The 20,415-nt window shown below is 28.4% G+C and overlaps 1 protein-coding gene across 50 annotated transcripts in view; it reads left to right on the top strand.

Moving 5' to 3' along the window:
- slo (calcium-activated potassium channel slo) overlaps positions 1 to 20,415 on the top strand; it is a 291,323-nt gene that overhangs the window by 15,356 nt on the left and 255,552 nt on the right. For 22 of the 50 annotated variants that reach the window (XM_071892348.1, XM_071892341.1, XM_071892335.1 and 19 more), the window contains exons 1-2: positions 570 to 680; positions 1,476 to 1,837. In XM_071892348.1, coding sequence (XP_071748449.1) covers position 680; positions 1,476 to 1,837 — 363 coding nt within the window. In that variant the 5' untranslated portion in view covers positions 570 to 679. Of the gene's footprint in view, positions 1 to 547; positions 722 to 1,475; positions 1,838 to 20,415 lie in introns of those variants that run through there. The other 28 variants (XM_071892337.1, XM_071892344.1, XM_071892325.1 and 25 more) reach the window with 11 other exon arrangements.

Raw genomic sequence — 20,415 nt, 5'->3', positions numbered from 1 at the left:
TTTAACTAACTTGTCACAATGGTAAATAGTAATTTGAATAACTCTGCATATCATGGTGTTTTTAGGATTTAAACATTCACCCTTGTTAAATCTTCTAAACTCTATAACTAATAATTAAATAATAATTAATGTTGTTCATGACAATCAAACATATTAATCCAATGTTTATAAATAAAAAAATACATGAGAATGTCAAACTATATTTGGCAATACCACGTTCAATAATATTCAGACGTAAACTATATTAGATATGTCTTGAATTAATTTTACAAAAAAAAAATATATATATATAGAAATAATGAAGTATTAAGAAAGTGAGAATAAATATTTATTTGTTAGAATTTATATTATAATTTTAGCTATAAAATTTTTTGTTTTTTTAAATTCCAAAACGATTAGTTTCTTTTTTGATAATGAGAATGAGGTTCGTTAAATTAACTATTCCATAAGTATTACTATAAAAAGCTTTTTGCTTCAATTTATAAAAAAAAACACTTTTAAATATAAATAAGACTTTCTCACAATAAAAATGTAAAAAGAAAGTATCAACTTTCTTTGCTTTTTCTTCCATTTCTCTCATTTAATTAAAATAACAAGGTCGTCATTCCCGCTTTTCTCATTGTTAAATCGTTATTCAGTCGTTATCAAGTGAAAATCAGTGAATATACAAAATTATTGAAGTATAGCCATTTTCATGAATACAAACAAATACAAGAAAGTAGTTAAGATACTTTTAACTTTGAAATTAGTCATTTAATTGAAATTATCAAAGATCTTGTTTGATCATATAAGTGAATTATGATCATTTGAAGATGAATGCATGTTTGTCATTTATCAATGAAATTTAGAGTTAGAATAATTATACTAAATCATGTTTAATCATTCAAAAAATATTTTAGGGATTTTTTTTATCTGAGTTTAGTTTCTTGATATTGATTTATGAATAATTGGTTTTCTGGTATATATGGAGCTGCTTTAGTATTCTAAAATTTACAAATATAAATTAATGGTTTGTCTCTAATTGAGATATTTATCTAATGAAATATTATGTTGAGCTATGAATCTTATTATATTATATCATTTGACAAAGTTTAATTTTAAGAAATTAAAATGAAAAAATTTCTACTTTTTATTTTTATTTTATTATGTCTTATAGCTTTAAATATATAAAATTAATATAAACTACTAACTTTTTTATGAATTTAAAATGGAAATTCTTACATAAAAATACATATTTTATGTTTCCTCAATTATATGACTAATGTTCAAAAAGAATTTGACTACTGTTTTTGTTTAACTAACATAGCTGAAGGTCCATTTTTTCTGGTTTTTTTTTTGTCGGAATCGATTAAATATTATTTGTAACTAATAAACGTTTTATACAACTTTTGTAATTTTTGGTCAATAATAAATTATGGTCAATGTTTTTGTATGTGCTATTAAATATTAAATAAATCAACTCCTATATTTTTCAGTGCTCAACATGAGTCTTGAAGCTGTTCTTCTTTCTAATGAAACAATTTTATCTGATGAAGAATGTCTCAAGGAACGTAAATGGTGGTGTTTCGTACTTTCATCTATTTTCACTTTTCTCATGGGCGTTCTTTCTGTAGTTGTTGTTCGGGGTCTTACATCATTTTGTTGTAGAGCTGAAGATGATGAATTCTCTCAGGCTGAGCTTCGTAGATCTGAAGAAGAAGCTAAAAAATTACGACTACAGGGGCATAACCCAGCTGATTTAGGAGCCGATAATAATAATGAAAGTGATTTTATGGCAGAAGCAAAAGATTGGGCAGGAAATTTAATATCAGGACAGACTGGAACAGGAAGAATTTTGGTAAGATTAATAAACATTTCACACTGAAAGGAAAATATTCTATTATGCTTCCACAGTTACAATCTCCTTTTGCGAGAAGAATTATTGTCCACTTTTTTTGTAAACTTTGTTAAACATGCATAATAAAAATATATTTTATTTATTTGAATAAAACTACTATAATCATTGCACTAATTCTATTTTAAATATAAAAGATAAGCCTCCTTATAGCAATAATATATATGAGCAGTATGCATAAAATATGTCCTGCCATATGTAAAAATAAAAGAAACCGAAAATTAACGTCATAATCGGAATAAATTAAAGAATGTTTGGGAGGAAAGCAGCTGCCATGATGTTAATTAGATCCGCTGTAAGCAGCAGTGACAGAAAATAAAATAGACACAAATATCTTTCCTAATATATCTAGGACATATAGACAGAAATTACTTGGATGTCTATTCTCAACTCTAATCTGACTCCAAGATAGATTTATACTTATAACTCTCGAGGAAACCCTCATTATTGCATTCTTTAAGAAATAAATAATAATAAGACCAGCTTAGGATAGTGAAAAATCCTTCACAGATTGCCAACTAAAAAAAGTCCTTCCCAGTTTCTAGGACTTATATTATACACATCTGCATCTAATGCTTTGTGTGTCAAGTTTACATTGAAAACTATCTCCCATATGTCTCTGAATATGGTATTTTTTAGTGTTTATCTAAACTTTACTTTGAAAATGAGAATAATAATATTTCAGGTTTACCACGTCAAGCTTTTTATTCATGTGTAACCTCGACTCTCATAAGGGAACAAAAAATATCATAAAAAGATATGGTAGTTAGGTTTTGTGTATTTTTCTTGTTGCTAACTGTTGATTATTATTAATTATCATACTTATTGAATTCATAAATTTTTCAATATAAAAATTAATAACTTACGATAAAAATAAAATGACAAAAATTCTAAACGAAAGTCCTTGGTTTATAAAAATAAAAGTTGTACCAAAAAAGCAATACTTTTCTTCAACAGCTGAAAGGAGGTTGCTTAGGATTTTTGTTTATTTGAAAGAGATAGTTGCTAGAATACCGCGCTAAGAAATCTCCCTTTTCTTCATTTTTCCAAATTTTAATATCGACTTGGTTTAAAAAAAATACAGTTTCAAATTGTATACCAATATTATGATTTAACTACAGTTTTGTTGATTACATTCCTGTTTTTGTCCTTTGGTTATGAATAAAATACAAACTCCAATAGTAAAAGATTTAGAAATTGGCCAGATCATTGAATTATATTTGTACTAGCGGTATTATGCAGCATTGCACGGAGTTATTAGGCGTTGCCGAACAGACAACTTTGTAAAAAATATATTGAAAATCTTTATTGTTACTCACCCTTTATCGTGAACTCACTCACACATAGATAGATGTTCTATCCTCAAGAATTAAAGAATAATAATATTTTCTTGCGAAAAATGTAATTATTTTACGTGAAGAGATAGGGAGTATTCAGTCCCTAGAACGCTAAATAGCTTAACCTTGCTACACACACTCGTTGAGTCTTCAATTTATATTTTATTGTATAGATTTGGTTATAATAGGAAGTGACCTACACGCCTACGATATTTCATTAATTTTTACATGCTGTTCTTACACAACTCTATACATATATAGAGTATATAATAATTTATTATAACTATTTTTTTTTTAATATGATGCACACACTCGATGCTACATGCAAAACGCCTGCAAGATTTCATTAACATGATTACATTGTTATTTGTTAGATTAAAAAGGACTACACATAATCCAATTGTGCTTTATTGATATTGATATAGATTAGGAAAAAAACTATAATGGGAACAAATAAAAATTTGGAAAATGGTACTTGATAGTCTATGTTAGTCCCGAAAAAAGTAAAATTTTTAGTTTTTTAGCCTCTTTTTTTATATGGTTAATATTATATTTATTATAAATCCATTTAAGTTTTAGATACTTAAATGTAATATTATTCGATATTGTGATAGATAAAGATCGATTTTTACATGTTCTGATTGTAGTCAAACTCTATTTTTTCACATATCCTATTATTAATTAAATGAAACCAACTTTGGAGATCCTATTATCTCGAAGTCAAAAACTGTAATCTATAGCTATTGTTTTTTGGAATTTTATGATTTAAAAAATCTTTAGACTAAGATAAACAAAAGAAATGACACTCTTTATAACCTCGAATATGAAGCTCTGATTTAATAGAATTCGATGTTTTCCTTTTAAATTACTATTATTTCATTTTGTTAAGAATTATAATTAGAGTTGCAAATTTTATTGAGGTAAGTGAGTACGTCTTTAATTGCTATCTGGTTACTTTGTTCCATTTTATGTACTACTTTTTATTTAAAAAAAAAAACAATACCGATATTCGTTTATGTACCAACTGTTCCTTTTTCCCCCCACCTTAAATTCTACTTTTTCTGAACATTTTCACAACTTTTACTATAATTTTGAATTTAAAAAAGTTTGGTGAATCATAGGAGACCTTGTAGAAGTGGAAATTAATCCCCTCAACATTTAAAAAAAAAACTTTTAAACTTTCGGCAATCGCGTTGAAAATACTTAGAAGTATAAATACTTAAAAAAAAAATAATGCAGATATAGAATGTATATTATAGTAGTTCCAATCCAATTTTTTATTTCAATATTTTTTAATATTGGGGAAAAATAGAAGTTGACTTCCAAAACATTGTCAACACATACGTCTATGATCGTGCATATGTATATAACTTATACAACGGATTCCAAATTGCACAAATGATGTAAAATGTGAATTTATATATTTCATGTACTGTAGAATGTTGGCTAAGATGTCAAAGTGTAGTAAGGATATTTGTTTATAGTAAATATTTATGAAAGTACCGAATTAGATATTTAACGATGATGTTCGCTTAAAGCAGATCCATTTAAAACAATGATCTACTTAGGATTAATTCCTGCCTATGGTCTTACTTAATACAGGTAAGGATTTGAGTGTATCTCCATACTCAACAGGTGCTAGCAAGCTAATTTAATAACACGTAATGACGGCTAAGTTGCATTCCACTAAAAAACTTTAAAAATTGTCCAATTTATTACAGTTAATCTTCTGTTTCTTTTTTTAGCATATTGACATGTCATATTTTATACAACTATATGAATGAATATTTTTGTCCCTTTGTATTATTTTCCCTCTAAAAAAGTAACCGTTTATAGCAGATTAAATTCAAAAAGTAAATAAAAGATATTAGTTTCTTCTTTGAATGATATAACTGTCTAAAAATATCGATATCATATTGTGTTGCAGTAGCTACGGGGAGTAGTGATATTAGCAGCCCGTGTACTCCCAAACAAAATTCATGTAAACACAATTTAAACATTATTCTACTTAAATGTTAAAATTTTGACCACATTCTTAATTATTGTACTTAACAACTGTTTACTTTTAAATTTACCCTATAGACCTGTGCCTACTAAGGAGCGAATAATAAAATAAATGTCAGATAAATGGTACTTTCAAAATATAATGATAATAATTTAAAATTTTGGGATATTATAAAAAAAGTTAATTAAAATATTTAAAAATGTCAACTCAAGTTAGTCCACCAATAAAGAAAAATCATAGTCACATTGCCAATTTAGAGTGCCTGTCCTAGATTCTATGTCTGTTTACGGGACTGTCATAAACAGACACTTAAATAAAAACTTTCTCCCGTAGCGTGTAAAATAATATTAATAAGGTCAACTGGTAACCTGGTTTTTCCAGAAGAATGTTATTATTTAATTTTTTGTTCGCTGTCCTGTCATATTATTGCTCATCTTGCAACCAATAAGAAAACAAAAATATCTTTATAGACACAGGAGGAAGTGCACTAAAGTAATTCCTGTTAGGCTAGTGAAATCTGATATTTATATAATTATTCTTAAAATAAATAATCTTACTAAAATTATTAATCGATCCAAATGTTTTTCCACTTTTATATAACTCAAAGAATAAACATAAATTCTTACTCTAAAAATTATTACAGCACCCAGTAATATATTCATTTAATAGATATCTCAATTGTGTACATCATATTCTTTCAATATTGAATTTAATTAATTTAACTAGGGTACCACTTTGGCATTGCATTATTTGCCTCAATGTCTCGAATTATATAGTTTCTCAAGAGCCATTGAAAAACCATTTAATATATCCTTTATTTTAAGCCAGTTTCAATGTTTTTAATGCAGCCTAATGATAAAATAAAACATGTGGAATAAAAATTAAATTTATAAGGACTTTTATCAAAAAAAATAATATATTTCCCGTTTATCATTTGTCCATAAAAGTTTAATATATCCTTATAAGATTTTAAAATACTTTTAACTGGCTATTGTTTACACTTATGTGAAGAAAAATCGCACTCTTTCAATATCAGAAAAAGGAAGCTTTTCTTTGATGAAAGATTACGAGGAGCCAAAAAGAAAGGGAATCAATCAAGAAAATTTTTGAAAGTCTTATAAAATGTCTTTTCACTCTATAAAATATTTTTTCATCGGCCATAAAATAACTTATCATGATCGAAATTAGAATTGTTCGTGTACAATGCAATTATATCAAATAAATAATGTTTATATCAGAAGGAAAATTAAAAAAACAACAACAACTTTGTACACTTATTTTAAAAACCTTTTAATCTTTTAATACATTCTTCTAATGTTTAATGTTACGATGTTGATTTTCGGTCCTTTTTTTAACATGTCCAAAATGCTTACAATTTTTGTTAGTATATATATATATGTTTAAAATAATTATGAATTAAATTTTTTTTTATGTATTCTATAATCTTCATTAAGTGTTCTTACTATTTGAATAGTCTTCTTATTTTCATGGACGGATTTTATACATTTTTCGAATATGCTGAAGTTTTTGCCGTTGAAAGAAGCTCCTTTAAGTCTACCAAGACTATTTAAAACTATTTCTCTAATTTATTCCTGTGCATCATTTAATACATAAAATCTGCTGAGGAAATTGCCATCGAATGGACCCGTCATGGAGGGTTCCTTTGAAGTCTTCTTTCATCAACTATTATGGAAAAATATTTTTTAGCCATTTTCATTTTATTAATTGGCCAAAATTGTTACAATTTCTTTTTTCATAATTGTTGAAAGGATTTGATGTAATAGTATGGTATGGCCTGAATATTTTTCCAAAAATCCAGCTTATTTGGATACTTCCACTTTTCTCAAGAGTATATTTGATTTTCTACAGAACAATAGAAGTTTAATATTGAATGTGGATTCATCAAAGGACTTTGCTGATTGTCTTGCATCTCCCTTAAGGAGAGGAAAATTGGTATTTGTAAGATGGCGAAAAGCGTCCAAATGTTTTATAATACTGATACTTTATATGTATTTCATTATTTTGATATACAACATCTTAATATCTGTGTAGACGGGTTATAAATTCCACATTTATTCCGTCAATTCGATATGATCTACCACTCACAACATAATAGTTTCGGTATAGCGATTACTATGTAGTCAAACTTTTTAGATAGATAGATATAAGAACTAGTTTACATAAAGTAAATAGGAGTTTGAGCCCAGACTCTGTGCTCATATTCTTCCAATAACTCCACGAGGAGATATACTGTGGCAAAAACATATCCTGGATTCAAAATGGAGATTGAATCGTTTCTCTAGTCCTTCCATCACTGTATCCACCAACACTTTATATTTATCTATTTTCTCATTGGCCTCTACAATGTGACAAAATTTGGGAGCAAATACATTATCTGACAAAATTTTTGGAAAACAAACTTATGTGGATTAATTCTAGGTAGCTACGCAGAGTTAAGAAAATTGGTTGGATTGTGTATTGTGTCATTTTGTATTATAATTATGGTGCGATCCTTAGGTCTCATATGTTAGTAAATTTAATAATGTTCCATTATTGTTTTTGTTTGACTAAATATTTTCTCCCACGAAATTCTTAATGACATTATTAGTCATAAATAATTATTAAGTATGTTGAAGAGTTACCTTTAAACAAATAAAGAAGACAATTACTTGGCTAAATAGTCAATGGGGTTTACAAAAATTAAAAGTTTATATATAGATTTAAGAATTAAAAATAGCCTTAAATTTTTTGAAAATTGGGGATAAAGTATAAAGCAGGGTAGATATGGGTTCCCTGAATTGCTTACGTATAAATAATTCCTTCATTTTTATTATTATTCTATTTTCATAATCTTTTTCGTAAAAATTTAAAGGATAATAATTAAAATAAAATTGAAGAAGATATGCGTCGTAAATGAGTGCATACTCAATTTAGTGAACAAACTTTTAGTAATTTTTCTTCTTTAAAAAAACTAATTGATATCATCAATGTAACGGATCCTCGATGAAAGATTAATATATTTCATAGCTATTTATATGAATATTCTATATAATTATCTGGGATTGGTAAACAATAATTTTCCTAAAACCACATGTTCACAAATTAATTAAATTCAAAGCTTGTCAATACAAAAGTACGAGCGGGAGTACTCAACCTTGCTCGGAGTTATAAGGCGTGAATAAACTTTGCTTTAAAAATGTAAAAATGCCACGGTGTTACCTCGCTAACACAAAAATATCCTATGCATTTTGTTGTCACCTGTCGATTCACTCATCTCACTTGGTACATCAAGTAATGGCTATTTCATATATATCCTTTTTGAAAAATAAACAAGGTAATAAGCTGTTTTATACTTATGCTCCGTTTCCAAAAGGACAGGAATACAATTTCTTGTTGATCCCTCGTCGTATATATAAATATATATATTGGTCTTTTTATTATTGGACGAAGAAATTTTAGCTATCATATACAAATGTATAGATACACTTTTCTTATAATATTATAATACTGTATCGAATAAAATACTATGTAGGATTTTAATATGGGTTTCTGCTATAAATTTCTTTAATATTGTATTCTTTCACAAATAATTACCAATTTCTATGAACAAACTTTTCATATCAACCTTTAGGAGACGCCGTAAATTGCACTTAAACTAGTAGGTTAAATTGATCTTCACAAAAAAATAAATGAGAAAAAGATAGATTTTATTCCATATTCGGGCCAGTATATGTATCTTAAATTAAATAAAGTCTTTAAAGTATAGCTAGAAGTATTGAATATTATAACTCATCGCTCAGATTTGAATACAAAGCCTTTAATTGACTCAAATATGTTAATGAAATATTGGGGTTTTTGTTATATGAAGTAAAATAAATAAATTGAGAAACCTCGAGCAGAAAAAATGATAATTATTAATAGATGTGGCCAATATCAAATTCGTTGACATCTTCTATTCTGCTATCCTCTTACGATATAAATTAACAAAAAAACACAAACACACCAACAAGTCTTGTTTTGTGTTTTTTGTCGGATTTCCTAAGTTCTCACCAAAGTGGAAATTAATGCTATTCACCGGGTTGCTAAAAAAATTAACAGTAAATTAACATGGTACCGCTGACAATTGAAGAATGTTTGGGAAAGGAGCAGCTTACCTGTCATGACGTATACTTTGAACAGCTGTGAGAGTTCAGTAAAGGAAGTAAACCCAAATCTTAGTCTTTATCTTATAAAAACATTGCCAAGAATTACTTCGAAGTCGATCCTAAACTCTATTCTTAGTCCGACAAGGATTTTTTCTGTCATAACCATAAGTATAACTTACCGACCAATGTTGTATACTTAAGAATAGTTGCAATAGCAATCCATTATCTCAGTCATTTTTTATCAAGGTTGAATGACTTACCAAATGTTAAAATTTGAAGAAGAGGATCCAGTACTTGATCATTTGTGTCCTAAAATGGTAAATCTCTCAATAAAGGTATGGGAAGAGTAGGCGATATGGTTTCTTGATATTACAATACTAAAATGCCATGTCCTCTAAATATTGAAATCATATTATCTTTTTAATTATAAAATTATTATTATCAAGAATTGGATTCAATAGTTTGTAGGACGTCGAAGAACAATTCTATTGTCTTCATCAAAACCCAAAAAAAGATAGCTCAAATTGTGTAAATGTATAATTATGATTGGTATTACCGAAGTTTTATTATAAATTAATTAAAAATGATGTCAAAAAAGAGAAAAAAAATATGTTAACTTTATAGCATGTCTTCCTTAATCCAAAATAAAATTAATGCACATTTCTATTGGTACAAAATATAACACGTATATTATAGGTAGTTTTATTTTTTAAGTGTATTTATGCTTAGATGTATTTCAATATTACGTACTTTTCGTATACATAATAATAACATATTTTAAATGTAATATTAAGTATGTAAGAAGAAAAAATAAATATACCTAACTATTAAATATATTTTTTAACATTAAAAAGATGAATTTTCATTGTATAATTGTTATATATAATTTTAATTCATTTTGGTCGATAAAGGAAAAAAAAGTATAGATTTATGCCAAGGTTTATATATTTTTTTCATCTAGCCTTTGTGGTTTTGGGGTCCAAGCCTTTAGAAAATTTGCATTTCAACAGCATAAAAAAATCGTATTGACGATAATAATTTGAAGCTTTATTCAAAGAATATAATTGAATCAAGTCCTGATGCTTCTAATTTTATGTCAGATATGAACAAGACGTATGTCTCCTTCAATGTCTCACTCCATATAGATAGCCATCCAAATCTAATAAAATTTACGAAACTTATTACTGGCAATGTCATTTCTTCCAGCTACACCATCACAAAGTAATTGGAGTCCCTAAGTAAAGAAATTTAATTAAATTATTTGTAAATCTTCAATTTTAGGTACTAAAGAGAAATATATGTAAATAGGTTAGTTCAAGCAAATCCCTTCATAATGTATGATACTCCCCCTTTCATGTGTGCCGGGTAACGTTATATCTGTTATTAAGGCTGAAAGGCTTGAGAGGAGAAATCTTTCTCGTTTAATAATAATTCTCCAAAATGAGACAAACTCTTTATCTTTAGAAATTATAATACATCTCCAAAAATGATGAAGAACATGAAAAGGAAAAAGTTACACATCTCTTCATTACCAATCCATCAAATCAATGTTACAGTTGACCCGTGGTCTACTTTTTATCATAGTGGATGTGTTTTTGTTATACATTGGCTTTTAATTTTTCATTATCTCCGTGTATGGTTACTCGGAATCGGTAACCATTAGAACTCGTATTAGAATGGTCTTTTATAACTATTTATTAGTTATTTTATTTTCAATATTATTTAGTTTTTTCTCACTTTCAAACAATCATTATAAATATATATTAATAATAGGTTAGCTCTTTCTTTTCTAATTTATCAGCTTTAATACATAATGTAATTTAGCATTATTATAGCAGTTGTTAATATTTTCAGAGTATAATACATCGAGTATTATTAGGGTTTCAATTACATTTTGAGTGTACATAGCTTATTATCTATATAAAGTCTACTCTTAATCAATGAAAAAGAATTGATTACAAGGGTATTAAAATCTAAATTTATGGATTATAATTACTTGTCAATCATTACTGGCAATTTATTATTGTTGCCGACCATTTAAAAAAAAAAAAATATGATTATAAAATATTATAACTCAGTACCAGTTTGTATTTACTTACTAAAACTATATTCATCTACAAAAAGTGTAGTTTGACTGTCGAACAATATTTTTGGCAATACATCCTGAAGAATTTATTATTTTGCTTCCTCAACATTTGGATCGGAAGTGAGGAAACATTTCGGTTTTTTCGAGGGTAAGGAAAAGGATATTTGTATTTAACCAAAGCTGTGAGCAAATTTTGCCAAGCTCAGGTAATGTCCCTGAGGAACACAACCAATTTGAGGAAGCACCTTTATAGGCATCATCTTTGCTCAATAAATTATTCCTCTATTCGAGTGTCGACAACAGCTCTACCTCATTATCCAATATCAACCAACAGGTAAATCAAATGACCAATTCCATCGGCATATTCATGGCTAAAGATCTTGGACCATATTCGGAAGTGATAAATTTGAAATTCAGGAATTTGATTAACAGATAGGAATCTCGATACTAAATTTCATCTAAAACTCATTTTACATGTAATATCAATCCATCTTTGTATAAGGAAATGTTAATATCAGTAAAAGAGTCATGGTGTGGTGTTGAACATATATTGCCCTTCTACTCAAGAATCTTGCAATTTAATGGAGAATTGAGAGAAAATGCATTGCCTTGGTCACAGATAATGCCTCAAATATGGCCAGACAGGGTACTTCCATATTGGATGCATTGTGCATGTATTAAATATTACTTCCCAAAAAGTTATAAAACTAGGAGAAGTGGAAGAATTACCATTAAAGGTTGTAAAAATATCTTGTTTTGTCAGAGTTATCGACAGCAAGCTTAATAGACCAGTTGACATTTTTACATAAAAATATATTGTCTTAGACAATTTGTTTTATACATAGAAAAAATTATTGAAATAAACACACAAAAATTTATTATATTAATAATGTGCTGGTGTAGTGTAAATATGACATATGCTAAAAATTTGAAGTTATAAACAAATTGTATTTCTATAAATAGTTTACAAATACATTTTACTTTTGTAACGTATCTTATAAGTTCCCAATATTGTTACTATAATAATTAATAATAAAGATAACGTCGAGTAAGTCCTGTTCTTGAATGAATATAAAAATGAAGGAGGAAGCCTGACCGATTGAAAGATTATATAACTGATGTATATATTACGGGAGAATATAACTCCAAGAACAGTGTCAGTTTTGGGGGGGTTTTGCTCCTTGTTCCGGGTATGGTAGATTATTTTATATGTATTATCATCAGTAATTAATATTCTACGTTCCGCCGGTATGTTAAAAAAAAAAAGAAACCAAAAAATTAACCCTCACAATTTGAAGAATGTTTGAGGGTAGAGCAGCTTAGCTGTCATGAAGTTTTATTAAATTAGCTGTGAGCAGTCCTGAGAGAGATGGAAAGAAAGAAAACATAGATCATACTCCGTATATATATAGGAAGAAGTAAGGGAATAGAAAAACTTACTCCGATGAACATCCTCAATTCAAATCTGAGTCCAACGGGGACTAACACCTATAACTCCAAAATAAATCATCAGTGTTACTCTGCTTCTTTCATAACATCACGTAAATTTTCAATCCAACTTCGTGTCTATCAATGGTGTATAGGTAGGAACAGTTTCTCTATGGTATTACTAGAACTTAGCTATTAAGTATTAACTCATTATCTTACTTTGTGTTTATCAAGGATGAACGCCTTATCAAATAAGATGAAAATGAAAACGACCAGCGTGGATCATTGGTATTTTGCCCATAATGCATGAATTACTATACTATATGGATGATCACTATCTATTCCACCTCTGGAGCTCACCTTTTCAGTTAGTTATTCAAAGGATATTGTTTATTAGTGTTGTGATACTGAAGAATTCTAATAATGTCATTAATTACATGTGTGTGACTCGTAAAAAGTAAAGGAATCAGTTCCTGAACAGCAACAAGTCTTTGGAAGTCCTTATTTCTTCTTCAAATCACGAGGCGGATAAGTATCTACTTCATTGTTGTCATATGGGACTCAAAATGTCAAATTTTACTCCGAAACTGCAAATGTATTTCCTTAGTTATAGTGGTGGAGGATATCACCCTTCTTAGGGAAGGACTTTAATTAGAGGAAGATGAAAAAAACCAATGTGATCCTTTATTAATTTGAATGGGCCTTTATGACATTAAATTTCATCAAGAAAGGATATAATAATCTATGTTGGTGGATACATTTATACATTTCAGAATAATTAGTAAACGTGTTGTTGTTTTCGCAGAAGAGTTATCAGCATAAGGGTACGAAGATATATCATATTCTATTCATATATAGCCTTATAAAGTTATAGGAATTTCTCGGTGATCCGGCTGGATGGTTTCCCTCGCCACATATGAAATAAGCCTATCAATGACTCGTCCTAAGTCATTTTCCTTATCGCATTCATTCCAAACCTTACTTTCATCCTTTGGCCATGTCTCCAAGACCTTTTAAAAGGCAACGTTCATATGGCAATTCCTTTCGTAGTTTCCGTTACTGCTGATCCCATCATTGGCTCGGCATAAGCCTCATATCAATATATTTTATGAGTCGGAACGTCTTGATTCATATATACCTAATAATATAAATCTGACATTTCAACTTTTTTCTAATAGTATAGAATTAAAACTTAAGGAAAAGCAAAATATCCATTGCTGAAGGTTATGAGATTATAGTAATTGTGAGCTCCTTAATTTGAAGTATTGTATTGAGATGATTATTACCAATTTAGTGTTTTTGAAATCTTCATCTAAAATAATGGACACTGTCACTGGTCAATTTAATTTCTTGCTCGAACTTCATATAGTTATAAAGAAACATACAATGACCTTGCTTCACCAATATTTCAAGAATGTTAGATGCCAATTCAGAATCCAACTACGGGGAAATATTGATACCTATTATAAACGATCGGAAGAACGGGATAGAGTCCAATTAAACCAAGTGTATTGTCATTTTAAATAACGTTACTTTTTATATTAATTCAACTATAAACCTACTATTGACATAGTCTGTTCTAAATAATCTCTAATTATTTGATTTTAAACAGCAAAACTTAACCAAATAAGAAAATTTGTGTTTAATATAGTGATGATTATTTTTTAAACTTTAATAATACAATTTTTTAAAACTGAAATATATTAAAATTTCTTGGTTGTGTTTGATAGTTATTGTATAATAAAGTTTTTTTTAATAATATAATTTTTAATATTATTATATAAAAACAATACATACATAACTACCTTGAAAGCTTTCCATTTTTGCTAGAAAATCGATGAAAAGAAGCTTCTTTTCAAGCAATTTTTCCAATTTTACAAGTTAGAACTATTCATGAAGATGACATCTATTTTTTTAATAAAAAATACAATATTCACTCAATATCGTTAATCATCCAAATTTTGTTAACTTTATGGAAATTTACAATGGAAAAGTAATTCCCTCTCGCTTCTCCATCACCAAGTCAATAGAGTCTCAAGGTAAAGTAGTGTTGACCAAGATTTTAAAAAACTTGAGGGGAAGGATATATTTCTTGCATTGGACGCAACTACTGTCACTCGACAGCGGTCCATGATTGCATTGTTCGTTGGTCCTTTATATTGTTAATTTTTGGTAGTCCTTATCTCATTAATTTGGAGGAATGATAACATGTGTTGCTGTAAAAAGTATCAGCAATGTTCTTGCCTCTTATTTCAGAGGCGAAAGACTGAAGTTTTCATTACCAATAAAGCTTTATATTGCATTAAAGTAACCGAAAACCTTAAACAAAACTTTCCAATTATGTTGCATATCACTTGTCTTGCTCATAGGGTGAACAGAATAGCAACGCTCTTACATGATTTCTTTTAAAATACAAACACTATCATCTCTGAAGTAAATATATATTATTTTAATTCGGGTTATCTAAAACTATTTACTACTACGCCAAGCACTTCCACTTAGTCAAAGAGTATATGTTATGTATGGAAACTATGAAGCAATCTATAAAACAAAAGATACTTTGAAGAATGATCCACTTTTGTATGAAATAATGTTTATTCAACACAATTTAAATCCAGTCCAGCTAACCAATAAAACCTTGAAAGATAAATTCTCGCTATTCCTAAGTGTAACTATCGTATAAAATGTATGCCAAGATATAACGCTTGAATCCTTCAAAATTAACGTCTGTAGATGATTGGGATGATAGGGATACATCACATTTAGAAAATTGCCACCATAAACAATCTATCACAATATAGAGTTTTTAACATACAAAAACACTTCTATCGTTAAGTTTCATTCCAAGAGGGTTTCCAACGTGATGCCATACATAAATGTACCAAAATAAAAAAATCCCGTCTGACGAAGTCTCACGTCAAGAATATAATAATCAAATGGAACATTGGTATTAACTATGAGGATAGTTGAATGATTTCATAATTTCTAAATATAATAATATTAATAAATAATTAAAAATTGTTATTTTAATTTTAAATGATACATACCTATTACATTTAATCTATCATTTTACAACGATTCCATTATGAAATTTAACTACTTAAAAATATAATTAATTAATTAGATAAAAACTAAGTAAATAATAATACTTGTACTTGTAAGATAACATTTACCTATCTTCATAAATCAATGTTCCATTTCACTGTCATAATATTCTTGACATGACCTTCCGTCAGACAGGACCTTTTCGGTATATTTATGTCTTACATCACAATAAAAACACTCTCACAATCACAATTAACAATAGGAGGGTTTTTTTATTTTAAAAAATCGCTATCGTGATTGATGGTTTCAGGTGCCAATTCTCTCAATTCGATCTCTCCTTTCTTTTTCTCTATCACCTCCAGACATTTAGTGTTGAAAGGTTCAAGTGTAATGATATCATAGATTTTCAAGGATAAATTCACTCGCAAGTAGCGGCAATCTCTTTTATCAGTTGCCTGCTTTATTATGATTTTTGAGGGTGTAACGAAAGTATTTATTAGCAAAATGTTTAATAAAGATATACTACGTATAATTGACTTAGACGATTTTTATCCGTTACAGTAGATTTGGAAACGTCACACTCCATTAGTAATTTATTGTGAACCATATTCTCAGAAAAATAACTCATAAAACGACAAAATAAGAGTATTTCGAAATATAATTGAAGTTCCAAATTTAAAATAGAATGCTTAAATTAAATATAATCTACATACTAAAAAATAAACCATCATACATTTAAGTTAAATATACAAAATTAAACAATTAGAATCATATAACTAATAATAATAATGCACAGGATAGATATATTTCTACCGATGAGATTTTAATAATTATTAATAATAAAGTAAATCATAAAATAAGGTTAGATTTCAATCCATATCTTCTTCCAATCTTAGTAAGAACAGCTTTTAGAATCCCACTTTCATTTATTTCATATTTATCTAAAAAAAGAAAAGTGAATCCATTCAGTCAAATTTTAAACCTTAATTACTTATCTTAGATATAAAAATAAGACTCATTTATAACTGATAAGACAATTCAGGCAACCATTCTTGACTTAATGTAGTTTTCTAACATGACATCGTAAAGATTTAGAGCAAAAGCTAATTATGTAGTAATGTCCGGCGATATTACACCTTATTAAGAGCATCAAAAAAAGATTTTTTTCTCCGCTATTTATGCTTATATAACAACATATATACACAATTGGTAATTATAATGCTACACCGAATGCAACTACCACCGTTGTTGTGACCATTTAAGCAGTTGTTTTTGCCTTTTATGAGTTTTCTGAACACTATTTCTTGGAGCCTATCAACCATAGCTAAACCTTAAGTAGTGATAAAAAAGTAATATTTATTGACTATGTAATATTGGAAAACCTAATGATCATACCCAAGTCTTTAAGTGAAGAAATTAGTCTCAGACAAACTAGTTGCGAACCATCCAAAGCTACTACCGTCGTTGATATGACCATTTAAGCTGTTGTTTTTACTATTTAATGAGTTGTGTATCCTAATTCTTGATATGTTTAGCTAAAATAGAATCATATTTTAGGGTTAGATTTAAAAAAAAGATTGAATACTTACTGTTAGATAGTACAAAATTCAGAGTTTCATTTCGAAATTAGTAAATATTTTATACTTTTTACTGATAACTTGATCGTCATTTGGTGTGTATGACTCAAAACATTTTTATATGTATTTCTATAAATGACATCAGTACCAACATCCTCCATTAATTTAATGATAGTTCCTCAGGAAGGGATAGGTTTACCCGTGTATTTCTCCATAAGTTTTTTGAACGTAGATGATTAGCAATGGATAAGGTTATATTACATGCAATAAGCATCTTTGTGAGATCAGAGTTAAAGTCTGACTGGATGTATTCAACTTGATTTTTTAGATGAATATCCACGCTGTTGATATGAGATGAGGATAATGAGTGGTGTTTAATTCTAGACGGGGACTAAGGCACATTTATATCTACAAATCCGACAAGCTATATGTTCCTCGTCCAGAATGGGTTTCCAAATTCCTGGGCCTCCATTTTCAGAAATCCAGACAGAAGGCGACGTTATTTTAGGCATTTTATTCAGTTCTCTATCGAATCACCATCGAATATTATATTAATATTGAATAATAAAGGCGGGAATGATGACGTTCTTGATTGATGGAAGAAGATGTATATTATTAAATCAATGATGCCATAAGTATTTCTTCTCTTCTCCTCGCACGCTTTTCTATTCTTACCAAAATTATCACCCTTACCTATAAGTAGGGCTGTGGGAATAGTGTTTTGTGCAAGCGCGCCCGGAAATACAACTTCAACTATCTGGTTCCTCTGTTTTTTTCCGGACATAAACAAACCTTTATTCATAAATCATACTTGATGGCCGATGGGTAATTTCGAATGTACTTATAACATTAATATGATTTTTTTAACATTACAACGTATCTGAAAATTTAATACATATAGAAGCTTTCCTTCACCAAAATATATTTACTTGGTTATATTTAATCAAAATAATATTATCTAGAAGATGTCTTAATGTTAGTAATAATTTATTGTATGATACAAATAGTATTAAATATTAATTGTCATAATATAAAACTTTGGTATGCAAGTATAGAAAAGCACAATTAAGAATATTTGATGATCCAAATAAAATATGAGAAGTATATATATTAATGGAGAATAGTAGAAACGGCAAAGAATAATCAAAATAGTCTAAATGATTTAGTATCAAAGGGTGTGAACGCAAATACAAAGTCATGTGGATTCAATATATATCGAAGAAGTCAAAGTTGTAGGAGATTGGGGAACAAAAGCCAAGAAAGATTGTGTAGACAGTGAGGTTTCTAATTTCCTCGTAAGAATGAGAAAGTTTGCCTTCCAAAAAGCGTCGAATACACAAGATGTGGTAAGAGAGGCCACTATGCAAGAGTATGGAGGTATCTAAAAGAAAACTTTATTTTGATCATCAACTCTATTCAAAAATTTGAACTGAATAAATTACCTATAGATGCATTGAATGTCCATGGAAATTAATTCAAAAATATAATAGCTACATATGACAGTGGTGCAATTGTATCTGTCACTGGATCAAGAGTTCTATTAAATATCGATTCCAACCCAATAAAAAGAGTATTGTTTAGAATATATCTGTAACTTAAATTATTTATTTATTTACACGTGAAGGAAGAGGGATTGTTGTATATTATTAATATATAACTTCCCTATAAGTAACTTTACAAATGTATATTATATTGTGTAAATTTATGCACGACAAAATATATTGTTAGTTAGAAAACATCAAATCCATCATTACAGGAAGTGTTTTCGTAACTTCTTAGTGACCACTGACCATAAAGGATGAATAGATAACTTTGGCACGAAATCTGAAGAATAGAAATGAGGCAATAAAGTAACAAATTATTAAAAAAATATCATTAATAGTTTCGTGCTCACAATTAAATAATAACAAAACATTCATTCCATTTGTTGATAAATAATTCCTTCCATTTCTTATTACTTAGTTTGGACCTCCTTTTGTATTGTTGATATTCATCATACTAAAGGCTCTCTGCATCACATTTGACAATTAGAGTATTTTTGTGTACAAGATTTTCACTTTTTGAGAGTTCCTTTACTTTTGTTTAGCCAAGATTCTTTTGAAGCACTTCTTTTAACTTGGTCTTGAATGGCTCTTCCTTCAAATCTTGAGTCAGACTTTCTACTATGACTAGGCTAGTCAGAAAAGGCAACCTTTCCTTAAATTCAGTTATTGGCAAAGGTATTTGACGAAAATTTTCCTGCATAAAGAGGACTTTTTCTCTTAAGGAACCATTATTAATTACTTCTTGTGCTCTTCTGGTTGCTCCCAAATCTTAATCAAGGCTGTTGAAATATTCTCTGAAGACGTCGAAGTGATGGTAGTAGTATTCCACTGATTTTTACCAAGTTCACTATCTTGTTATAGTTGGTGACGGAGGGAGCGGAATTTCGTACGAAGTAGTTAATACTCCCTTTCTTCTTCCAGAATTTAATAATATCTTCTTCACATTGGAAATAAGTTCGGAAATTCAGAATCCAACTACGGGGAAATATTGATACCTATTATAAACGATCGGAAGAACGGGATAGAGTCCAATTAAACCAAGTGTATTGTCATTTTAAATAACGTTACTTTTTATATTAATTCAACTATAAACCTACTATTGACATAGTCTGTTCTAAATAATCTCTAATTATTTGATTTTAAACAGCAAAACTTAACCAAATAAGAAAATTTGTGTTTAATATAGTGATGATTATTTTTTAAACTTTAATAATACAATTTTTTAAAACTGAAATATATTAAAATTTCTTGGTTGTGTTTGATAGTTATTGTATAATAAAGTTTTTTTTAATAATATAATTTTTAATATTATTATATAAAAACAATACATACATAACTACCTTGAAAGCTTTCC

The sequence above is a fragment of the Lepeophtheirus salmonis genome, chromosome 12 (genome assembly GCF_016086655.4).
Source record: "Lepeophtheirus salmonis chromosome 12, UVic_Lsal_1.4, whole genome shotgun sequence".
Lineage (NCBI taxonomy): Eukaryota > Metazoa > Arthropoda > Copepoda > Siphonostomatoida > Caligidae > Lepeophtheirus > Lepeophtheirus salmonis.
Note: the sequence above shows the minus strand (reverse complement) of the source record. Positions and strands in the feature narration are given on the sequence as shown.